At 41.5% G+C, this 12,431-nt stretch overlaps 1 protein-coding gene across 1 annotated transcript in view; it reads left to right on the top strand.

The window, feature by feature from the left end:
• LOC134546184 (AFG3-like protein 2) overlaps positions 1 to 12,431 on the top strand; it is a 62,559-nt gene that overhangs the window by 26,774 nt on the left and 23,354 nt on the right. Inside the window, exon 13 of the mRNA XM_063388771.1 lies at positions 8,573 to 8,767. Within this exon, the coding sequence (XP_063244841.1) occupies positions 8,573 to 8,767 (195 nt within the window). The remainder of the gene's footprint in view (positions 1 to 8,572; positions 8,768 to 12,431) is intronic.

Genomic DNA, 12,431 nt, shown 5'->3' with positions numbered 1-12,431 from the left:
GTCTAAAAATAAACAAGAGACCATGATATGCGAGCTTGCGCGCGCGCACGTGTGTGTGTGTGCTGTGAGCGTGTGTATGCGAGAGACCAGGTTGTGAGTCTGTGTGTGTGTGTGTGTGTGTGTGTTTGTGTGTGAAAGAGAGGCCTTGTTGCTTGTGCGTATGTGTGGGGGCTGGCCAGAAACGTCACCCGTCACCCGGCAGTTAACGACTTCCTCTCCTCCCCCCCCCCCCCCCCTCACACTAACATTTTTTTTCCGTGTATAGCGCGCATCCTTATTTTTTTCCTTTACTTGAGGGGAAAAAAGGGCGCGCTATACATGAGTATATACGGTATATATTCGGACATTACCACTTACTTATTTAATTAACGGATATATAAAGTTGTATGACATGTAAATTTTCTTTTAAAGATGTTTTTAAAAGTTATTAGCTTTTTCATGAACAACGTAATTAAGAGAACTCATAATGCTAAAGACTAGAAGTTTTGTTTAAATCATTTAATTTTTCCACTTCAGCTTTTTTTGTTAATAACGAGCTCAACCCATTTAACACCGGTTGCTGTGCATGCTTCGTGACGTCACTAAGTGTAACCTGCGCACCTTTCCAAATGCGAAACGCTGTGGAGAAATCCCTACGCTATGTCACCCAACAAGTAAACTTGCAATAGACAATCAAAGGCCTTTCAGACTTTGCATTTTCGTAAAAAATCTTGGTACGAGCGCAACCCACGGACTTGGACTCTATCTTTGAACGTACTGTAATATCTTGTTTTTTTTTTTCTGTTACTGTTGTAAATTATTTTGTATTCAGACGTGTAAGATCAGGCGTGTAAAAAAGCTGCTTTTTATGAAGTCAAGCTTTTTGTTTGAAAATAAATGTATCGCAGTTGGAATACAAGAACAAGTCATTGTAAGTTGTTTGTACACTCTGTAGGGCCTAACGTTGCGCGAATTATTCTCATAATATTCTCCGCTAATGTTAGTTTTACTCTGCTTGTTTTCGTGGGTGTAGACAGCGCGTTTAATTGGTCGAGTTTTTGTGAGATTACAGCTGGTCTACACCCAATATTTAAGTTGAGACCCACCCTGTGGGGTGGTTTAAAGACTCAGCAGGCATCAATTTAATTACTTTTCTTAAAAATTATACTGCTGCAAAATTGGACCTTAACATCAAGCTTCCTATTCGGAACTAGTCCAGACAAAATCTAAGCTTCCAAAACGTCTTCTTGTTGGTTGTTTCAAGCGACAATCAACATTTTTTCCCCTTAATCATTCGCTAGTCGGACTGATACAGTAATGTTATCTAGCTAATCACAGTGGCTGTTACTAATTCATGGAGTTTCGGTAAATTAGCATATAAAATTTAACTGCACGTTAACAAACTGATTTAAACATAAAGTTTACATACCTAGACTTGATCACTTATTTGGCAATTTTTACCAATTTAAATAGTATTGAAATAAATAAATTATTAACATTTTATATAAGCACTAAGTTTTACAAAAATGTATTTTATTGGCAGTTAAAAACATAACATACATATTTACAACATATATTTAATACTGCTCATTGAAAGTATGGCACATAAAGAAACAAAATACTTGATTGAAAATAACATATTTCATGGATAAAAAAAAATGGATAATTTAACTACAAATATAATTACTTCTATGAGGGTGCTCAGATGCCCTTCATACATGATAACAGAGTCCTTATGTCTTATGTTATAGCTGAGTTTTTTACCTCATTTTTATAAGTTCTTTAGCCACGTTTATAACGATTCTAACCACCGGCCAGTGTGTGTTTACAGACGCGTATAAAACATTTTATTAGTGTGGTGATAGTTGTAATATGATTTTATTTTCTGATGACCAAGTTAAATCAGTATTTTCTGTATTAGTTTTCTCTCAATTTACATTGCTAAAAATAAGGGAATTTAAAAACCCTCCTCATGGATAACCTTAAAAATCTGGAAAATTAATTTTTCCTGTCCAATAAAAAATTAGCAATCCCAAAATTTAGGATCCTGCACAGCCCTACTACTCATTTCACTCAAATCAGAAGTCTTTATATTATGCAAAAAAATTATGCGGGTTGTCAACAACTCTTCATAAAATCAATTCTTAAGCACAACTGAATCTAGGGAAAAATAATTGTAACTAGTTGTTGACAAACAATAATCAAAACCAAGAGAGATTTAAAATTGCCCAACTCCATGTGGTAGTAATAGAAGCAGAGAGGGTAGCATGTTCAAAAGCATGTTATACAACATTTATTGGTTGCCGCGTTTGGGGGCGCCCGGCCAGTGGGAAGATATGCTGGCGCCACTGAATGGTTATCTGTGTTAGGAGGGAGGATCGGATTAAACAGGGGGAGTGGTGTCTACTTCGCTACATGCAGTGCAGTGCTTGCCAAGAGAAATGCAGTGCAATATGCTTTGAACAAGTTTTTGACCAATTTCGTTCAAATTTTCGTCACGTTAACAAAGTTTTCACGGTTATTAGAACGGTGGTCGTAATAATCAGGGTTGTAGCAAATGGGGCTTTTCTGTATCTAAGTTTCTGCTTTATATTTCAGTACTAGAATATTATTTTGCTCTCAGAAGGATTGTGATCATACATTTGTATGTATCATCTCTTCATCAATCTGACCAATGCACTTTGTTGATTTCCTTATCTTGTCTAAAATCTCTATAAAATTCATATTATTTTGAAAACTTAAATATATTGCAAGAATTTGTTTATAAAAGTAAAAATGTGCCAAAACTCAATTTTTACAAAGTATTTCCTGAGTTCAAGTGATAGAGTGGAGGAAGTTTTCATTGTATATCTGGTATAAATCATCTTTTCTTTCTTCGTTCCCATTCCTTTTGGCTCACCTTTTACAGCAGAGGTTTTGCAGGTCCACATCTAATACGTAGATCACTACAGGCAGAGTTAAGTTATTTTCAATTTTTTTCCTTTTATAGTTGATGTTTGGTGTGTCGCGAGGCTCTTCTCTGGCTCCTCCAGAATGGCCTTAAGCGTCAATCTTTTAGTTTGCTGCCTGAGTGAGAAGGGAGTGAGTGGCCCCACGTTGGGCGCCACTAATTGTCGCGAGGTAAGGTGGCTTCTTACTGGAGCGAGTCCCCTCCCTGCGCTCAATATTTTTTGCTGCACTGCCTGACCTCCTAGTGCAGTCCCCTTGGTGGGGTTGGCGGGAACGGCTTGATGAGTGCTGGTGGTTTGCCCCACCGTGGAACGCCCTGCAGGTGGTCGTCGCCCCTTTTCTGGTTGACGGTAGTGGGGGCAGCTGGTAGCCTGATGGGCGCCGGGAAGAATACTGATATAGGGGGTGTTCCTATCGTCTGCCTCCTCTCGGCTGCTGCACGGTCCCGAGCCCTTTCATAGACCCAAGGGGCGGCGTCTACTGAATCTCCCTCCACAGGGATGGGTCGAGGATTGCAGGGGGGAAGACAGCATCCACCAGACTGGCCCCGAGGGGGTTTCTTCCCTGTGCCTCTGTGGGAGTACTCACGGGGCTCCTGGTGGGTTGTCAACGCGTCTTGCCTGGCTGGCTGGCTGGCTGGCTGGCTGGCAGGCTGGCTGGTTGGCTGGCAGGCTGGCAGGTTGGCTGGCAGGCTGGCTGGCAGGCTGGCTGGTTGGCTGGCAGGCTGGTAGGCTGACTGGCTGGCTGGCTGGCAGGCTGGCTGGCTGGCTGGCAGGCTGGCTGGCTGCTGGCTGGCTGGTTGACCGGTTGACCGACTGGGTTCCCGAGGAGTCCCCTCACCCCGAAAAGAGACTCTCGAATATGCGGTATGAATTTATTATTATCACTCGCGGTCGACACCGACAGCCTCCCGATATACACTGGCTACTCGCGGACTCAATTGTCGGTCTTCTGCCCTTGGCTGGCAGGCTCGGCTGCCAGCGAAGGCGCGGTGAGCGGTTGAAGGCGCGGTGAGCGGGGCTCGGCTGCCAGTAGTGCCTCTAGGACACCAACTGACCTCCTGATTTTTTTTTTTTTCCTAACCTAAATTAAAACTAAGTGTGTTTGGGAGGGGTCTGGATTAGGGACAGACTCTAAGTGCGTCTCAGGCCGAAGCCTATACGCTCTAATCATGCAGGGGTTAGCCATGCGGGAGAGGGTGCATCATGGGGAGGAAACTGGTATAGGAATCGGTTGCAATGTTATGTAGCCTTTTTTTTGGTAGTTTCTGTTATTCCCGTGCCAGCGGAAACTATCGCTAGTTGTAACATATTAGGTCATACTGGAGACTTTTGACAATTATATTTTTACATATTAACGTAAATAAGTAGCTTTTAACAGAAATATTAATAATTTTTATTTTTAAATTCAAAACTATGTTTTACTTAAGTTATAAGTAATCTTGTAATTATATATTTGACACATGTAGTCATAGTAGTGTGTTTGTTTGTGTTTGTAAGTTGGAATTAACGTGCATCTACGAACATACAATTATTTTTCATTTGGAATATTTAATTTACACAGTTGGTTGGTTGGTGAATGAAAATGCGTTTTGTGACTTGACTTGGTTGAGAGAAGGTAGGAATGTCTGGCCGATATGCTTATGGGAGGAAATGTGCAGCACGTGGTTGTACATCGCAGCCTAACAAGCAGCGATTTTTTCGGTTTCCACGACGTAGGACCGATGCCGAAGCAGCCAGGTAAGAGATAAAATAAAAAGGAACATGCTATCCGAATAAAGTGATAAAACAGGATACGTGATAAGTAATTAAAATAATATATTAACAATGCAGGGTAATTATCGGATATAGGGTCTCATCCGCAAAAAAAAATTATAAAAATACGAAAAAACATTTTTTGGACACTCCAGACCTTCCTCTATTTACGGTGTAAATGGTGTTATTTTATTCCCAACAGTTTCCGAGAAAACGAATTTTAAAGGTACATTAAAAATACTGTAAATTATTTTACATCACTGGGAGTTTCGAATTGAAAATATAGCTTTCCTGACATAACCATTTGTTCACATGTGTTTATAGTATTTTTTATTGTAGGTATACTAACCCATCCTAACGGACCTAACCTAATGGACCATTTTCGATATTTCACTGACGTTTTCTGAAACGCGTGCTGACACGTCCACATGTAAAGAAATTAATGGCGGCGGTTGCTTGGATGTGCGGGTTATGTACCGTAAGCTTTAAAATTTGATTTCTCGGAAACTGTTGGGAATAAAATAACACCATTTACACCGTAAATAGAGGAAGGTCTGGAGTGTCCAAAAAATGTTTTTTCGTATTTTTATAATTTTTTTTGCGGATGAGACCCTATATCCGATAATTACCCTGCATTGTTAATATATTATTTTAATTACTTATCACGTATCCTGTTTTATCACTTTATTCGGATAGCATGTTCCTTTTTATTTTATCTCTTACCTGGCTGCTTCGGCATCGGTCCTACGTCGTGGAAACCGAAAAAATCGCTGCTTGTTAGGCTGCGATGTACAACCACGTGCTGCACATTTCCTCCCATAAGCATATCGGCCAGACATTCCTACCTTCTCTCAACCAAGTCAAGTCACAAAACGCATTTTCATTCACCAACCAACCGTGTAAATTAAATATTCCAAATGAAAAATAATTGTATGTTCGTAGATGCACGTTAATTCCAACTTACAAACACAAACAAACAGAGGTGTTATTTTCTCCCCAAACATTTCCCCTTAAAATTAGCATTTGTAAGTAAATTAAAGTTGTAAATCTGGGATGAAAAGTTGTGTACTTTTGTATGAGAGTTCCTAGAATATTTAATAATAATTTCGTTTACTATGTTATGGCATGTAATTTACATTTTAAGCAAAATTCTCGTGATATCCACAAGTTTTTACAAAAGGAATATATCAATATCCTATGTCAAATCTATTGCAACTTGAAACAATGTCACGATGCGTCTTAATAATTTTAATATACGGAGGCGGCAGCAATTAATTATGTAACATGTTAGAACCCACATGTATATCACGTCATAAGATTAGCAGCAAATAAGTATTACATCCGAAGCTGATCCAAACTCCATTATGCTTTGACAAGAAAAAACATTTTCATGGTTACGTTACCGCTACCAAACATAAACAAACAAAAAAAAACAGGAATGTGTGCGTGCGTGACAGCTTCCCACTGCGCATGCGCAAGTTGTTAGTTCTTATTTTGTCCGTGCCAGCGTCAACTTCGCTGCAAACGCTCCATAGCAGCCATGATAGCAGTCTGCTTATCGTGACACGCGTTTAACATGGGAGTTTCCACTCTTTCAGAATGATTGTATGCTCGTTGGGGTGCATGCATCGTGTGCTAGGAGGGGGCCTTATATACCCCTCCTGAGGGCCAGGGCGTGACGTAGGAAGGGCCGAGGGTTCCAAGAATCACGGGCGCTTCCAGGAATTCCAGCCGGCCTACGTGACTCGGACGGACCTCGGCTTGGAGGGTGAGGGGAAGGCGGGGGGAGGCGGCTGGGCAGGCGGAGGTGGGTGAGGAGGGGGAGGATGCGCGCGCACCCGCTCGGCCTGGCGAGAGAGGGGTAGTCGAGGGGTGGCGGCCAGTAGGCGGTGCTGGGTGAGGAGGGTTTTTTTTTTTTTTTTTCCTAACCTAAGTTAAAACTAAGTGTGTAAGGGAGGGGTCTAGGTAGGGAAGACTCTAAGTGCGTCTCAGGGCAAGCCCTATACGCTCTAAACATGCGGGTTTTTAACCATGCAGAAAAGGTCACGTGCATCATGTGCTAGGAGGGGATTGGCCAGCCATGGCAGACGTTTTCGCCATGACTAACTCCCCTCACTCTTAATTCTAGACTAAAACTAGATAAGTTGGGCCCAGGTAAAACCTCCATAGACAGAGGGAAAACCCTGGGCACATACATGCGGGATGCAAAGGTCATGCATTATTACAAGCAGGTGGATTACAGGAATAGAAGGATGGTCCTGGAAGAAGAGTGGGGCGTGGTAGAAGTTCTACTATGCAAGGGGTGGGGCACTTGGACTTTTAGTCCGCATTGGTTTGGTCAGGTCTGGTCTTTTTGGGGGCGGCTTATGCCGTTTCCCGTCGTGCTGCCAGTTAGCACTCATTGTGGCTGTGTAATATGATCGTGTAAGTGGGGCGGTCGCGAACTGTGGCGTCGGACTAGACTCCAGAGTGGTGACATAGCTTCAGGTCGACCTGTCGCCAGTAAAAGGCTGTCGGTCAGTTAGAGAAATTGCCACCATCTGTCATTGAAAAGTCCTAGCTGCAGTACTACGCTGTGTGAGCTGCGGTCGCGAGCAGGGCATCGAGCCAGACTCCAGAATGGTGACATAGCTTCAGGTCGACCTGTTGCCAGCAAAAGGCAGTCGGTCAGTTAGAGAAATTGCCACCTTCTGTCATTGAAAGACTCTAGCCTAGCATCTACGCTATTAATCTTCGAAGGATAATTTACTTATTCCATTAGGGCCCCGCTGGGCCAAAGCACGACTATTTGATTCGCCTGATAGTTTGTGTTGTGCAGTGTGTAGTGGGATGATGTGTGCTTATATATAATTGGGGCCTAATATTAACTTAACTTAATATTAACTTAATGTACGTGAGCTGCCAGCTTGTGTGCGTACGCTCCGCGCGCGTGTTCTCGCGCTCGGAGCAGGGGGAGGGGGCGCGCTGATTGGTCCGCGGCTGCCGGCCAATCAGAGAGCAGTCCCGCCGCGTCCGCGTCTACGGCGGGCGGTGTGACAGGATAGATTTTGGGCGTTTATATTTCTCATTAATGTCTGGATCATAATTTCCTAATGTAGAAATATGTGGGTTTAAACTATTTGCGCATTTATCGTAAAAAGTTTGTGTAGTTCTGATGTAGAAGTCTTGTAAGGTTTCCGACTTCGTTTCACGATGCAAGGCTGCTACAGCACAATACACTGGGGCGTCTGTAGCTGCCCGAATACATTTGTTTTGTACTCGTGTGAGGAGGGGGAAGCTGCGCGCGCACTCGGCTGGCCTGGCGAGAGAGGGGTAGGCGAGGGGTGGCGGCCGGTAGGAGTGTGCGCGCGCACCCAGCTGGTTGGCATGGCAACCAAGGACGCGGTGTGGTCGCCTTGGCAACGGGCGACGCGGTGGTGGCCGGACGGTGACTGCTGTCGCGGCCGTCAGTGGCGGCGGCGCGCACACGTGTTTAGGAAGGAAGGGGCTGACGGCTTTGTGATTATAGACGTGCGCGGCACGTCGCACGTCAGGTGTGAGCAGTAACCTTAAAAATAACCTTCAATAGAATGAAATTCCAATTTCATGTGTTGATAGTGAGATATGTACATTGTTTATGAGTTGGTATTTGTTGAGGTTAGTTAAGTTAAGGGTATAAACTTCTTGGAAAAATCTACTGTCACTGATTTCGTGAACACAATTTACAAGAAAGATGATTATCAATATTTACACCTGAGGTTTCATTAGGGTTTTTTTGTGTTTTTATTTTGTGGTGCACACTGTCTGCCATGAAACGAATGATTTCAGGCACGTTGGGTTGTGTTATTGTAAATTATTCTGCTGCACTTACTGCTTACACTGAGTATTGTGCTGGTGGTTGTCTTCCCCAGATTGTGCACTTCGGCATGAACGAGAAGGTGGGCAACGTGAGCTTCGACATGCCGCAGCAGGGAGAGATGGTGCTCGAGAAGCCGTACTCTGAGCAGACGGCCCAGCTGATTGATGCAGAGGTGCGGGAGCTCATACAGAGGGCTCACCAGCACACCACGCAGCTGCTCACCGACCACAGGAAGGACATCGAGAAGGTGATTTGGTAGTCGCGTTGTGAACGCTGTTCTACAGTCTACAAAAACACTTTTTTTTTGTCTACGGCCATTTTAGCAAAGCTTGGGAATTAATCCTTACCCCTAAATTACAGCCAAATAATTTGGCAACATTATATTCAATACAGATTACTTTTCAAAGTAACTGAAAAGTAGAGATGGGTTGAGACTCTAAAACTTGAGTCAAATCGAGCGAGTAGCTTCAGCTCGACTCAGCTTGAAAGTTGAGTTCATTGTACTGGGTTGGACAAGACTCGATCATATTTTTATTTTGAACATATTCGTCATATGCATTAACAAAAAACAATAAAACCATGTACGACTATTATGTAAACAATTTACCACTAAAGTTCATAGTTACATTTTTACTATTTATGTTTTCCTGCCATTTAAGCAGTTTTAATAAAGAATTGTGCATTCTGCATAACAAAAATACCCAGATAACATATATGCCGCTATTTACGTCTCAAAACACTAGAAATAAATGCTATTTTGGAATGAAATGCTTGCAATACGCTATAGATTTGTAACACAACAGACTAATTTTGAGAAGAAAGTATTTCAATGTCCTTCTAGTATTTTGTTTACACTGCAGTGTCATTTGATATTATTAATATTCAGCACAAATGTAACAAAACCACAAGTTATGTGTTGTGTACTTGTATTTTAATACCGTGTTTTCTCGCATAATCGTCACACATTTTATTCTAAAATCAAGTTTGAAAAGTAGGGGTGCGACGATTATGCGAAAAAATTTTTTTTGTTAGATAAAGTTATTCATGAAAACAAAACCCATTAATGGAAAGTACATTTATTTAAAAAGTGAAGTTTATAAGGGCACGGCAAACAATTTAAATTAATAATTCATGCAACAAAAACCTTTCTTCAACTTTAAATAGAAAAACTAAATCTGTGATGTGAACGCAAACCACTTGAATATGTGAACGCGTAACTGTCGTAGTATACGCTTGCCACGAAAGAGTGCGTGCCGTCAAATGTAGTTCACTCGGCAACTGACCGAGAGCGCGCGTTGCATGCAATCGGCGAGATATTGATATTCGACTATGTGCGCGTGCTCTATAGGACAGCAACATAACCAAACACGAATGATGCCAACTAGCGCTGGCTACATGTTTATAAACAGTACACTGCGGCGACGCAGACGATCAGAAAAAGGTTATAACGTTTACAAACTTCTTTAAAAGTAAATTTACACGTCAAACAACTTTGTATTTCCTTTAATTAAATAAGTAAGTTGTAATGTTCGAATAAATATTAGCTTTCTACTTTAAAATACATTGTTTTATACGGAAAAGATACCTTCACCGGTACACCGCGGCGACGCAGATGATCAGATAAAGGAAATAACGTTTAAAAACGTCATTATAAGAAAATTTACACGTCAGACAACTTCGTATTTCCGTTAATTAAATAAATAAGTTGTAATGTCTGAATAAATATTAGATTTATACTTTAAAATAAATCATTTTATATGGAAAAGATACCTACACAAAGCGCTCGGCATCTAATAGCAGAACCAAAAACATAGTGCGACGTTTACGCAATAAGTTTTTTAATCCCAATTTTGATGGCCTAAAATATGGGTGTGACGATTATGCGATAAAAGAGGGTATTGTTTTTACTATTGTCAGTTGGCTTTATTTTTGTTTACATTTGAGGCCATTATGCAATTTATGTCCAGTTAATGCTATATTTTTTTAATACGTGATATGTTTGAAAATTCAAACGTATATTGTATTTACCCGAATATAACGCGATGATTTTTACCAAAATTGCTGGAACTGAAAGTGAGTCTCACAGTATAATCGCAAACGTACGTCTTGCCGCCGGAGGAATGTTTTGAAACGACACGGCGAGACAACTGTGTCAAGGTCACGGCGGACACCAGCGATGCGGGTAAAACGTGAAGTAACAGCACTGCTAGTCTCACCTTGGGTCAGTATTAGGTAGAAGCGATTGTCGTTTGTTTGGTCGCTTGTGCTATGTTACTGTGACGTAAGTTTTGTTTTGCAAGAAAGTGAAAGATTTTTTATAACATGGATACTGTAGAGAAGCGTGGGAGTAAACAAGTAAATATGCCTAAAAGGCTGAGAAAAAGTTACGATGCTAACTTTAAGATAATTGTGGCAAATTATGTTATACAAACGAACAACTGCCAAGCTGCTCGTAAATATGGCGTCAGTGAAAGTAACGTGCATAACTGGAGGAAAGATTTGCGTTGTCTAAAAAACGCAAGTAGTACCAGGAAAGCATTCAGAGGGCCAAAAAGACGGTTCTCGGATATTGAAACCCGCGTTGTGAATTTTATCGAAGAGAAGAGACGGGATGACTATTTTGCGAGAAGTAATAAGTTTAAAAACCGTAGAAATTGCCCGGGTGTTTAATATTCCGCGGACCAGCTTCAAGGCTAGTACTGGCTGGTGCGTGAGAATGATGCGCCGTTGCAGTTTTTGTTTGTGGCGCAGAGCATCACTAGCACAAAAGCTGCTAAAAGATTTCCAAGAGAAATGGAATAGATTTCAGAGTTTTGTGATTGGTTTACGTAAACAACACGACTATTTGTACGGCCAAATCGGGCACGCAGATGAAACGGCAGTTTATTTTGACATGCCCCGCAACACTACCGTTGATACAAAAGGCGTCAAGACTGTTACAGTGCGCACGACTGGTAATGAAAAGCTGAGAGTCACGGTGATGTTATCTGTTTTGACAGACGGCAGGAAACTGCCACCATTCCTCATATTAAAAAGAAAAACACTTCCCAAAGAAGCATTTCCGCCTGACATATTAATTCATTCGTTGTCAAGAAAAAGGCTGGATGACAAGTGATTTATTGCAAGAATGGTTGCGACTTGTGTGGAATCGGCGCCCCGGTGCACTTCTGAAGAAAAGGGGCATGTTGGTTCTTGATGCGTTTCGGGGACATCTGACACCTGAGGTTAAAGCTGCGGTATGTAATTTTAACACAGACTTGGTTGTTATTCCAGCTGGAATGACAAGCCAGCTTCAAGTTCACGATGTTGTGGTAAACAAGCCATTCAAGAACCACCTTCGCCAACAATATAGTGATTGGCTGCTTGCAGGTGACCATGCTCTCACACCGACTGGGAAAATGAAGAAACCATCAATTCTGCACCTATCAAGATGGATTTCCACTGCATGGAAAAGGATAACTCCAGAGCCTATCGTCCGTGGTTTTAAGAAGTGCTGCATTTAAAATGCCATGGATGGCACTGAAGATGATCTGTTGTGGCAAAATGAAGATCAAGGCAGTAGCAGCAACAGCAGCAGCAGTAGTAGTAGCAGCAGCGGTACAGACACTGACAGTGTATGATTTTGCCTTACCAGCATCATAACAAATTCTGTTAATGTTAATTTTGTTAGTGTTGTGACAAACTCAAATTTATATTTGCCTGAGTAAGTTTATATATTTAATTTTTATTTCAAATTTAATTAAAAATTAAAAAAAATAAGTGCTGTGTTTTTTAACTATGATTTCCACTCTATAACTTTGTATTTGAACTGTGGTTTCCTCTCCATGAATTTATTTTTCTAGACACTTAATCAGAATGTTTGAGGTCGCATTATACTCAGAGTCGCAGTATATTCGGGTAAATACGGTATT

This window comes from Bacillus rossius, chromosome 1 (assembly GCF_032445375.1).
Source record: "Bacillus rossius redtenbacheri isolate Brsri chromosome 1, Brsri_v3, whole genome shotgun sequence".
Lineage (NCBI taxonomy): Eukaryota > Metazoa > Arthropoda > Insecta > Phasmatodea > Bacillidae > Bacillus > Bacillus rossius.
The sequence above is the reverse complement of the archived record's forward strand: the minus strand, read 5'-3'. Positions and strand labels throughout refer to the sequence as shown.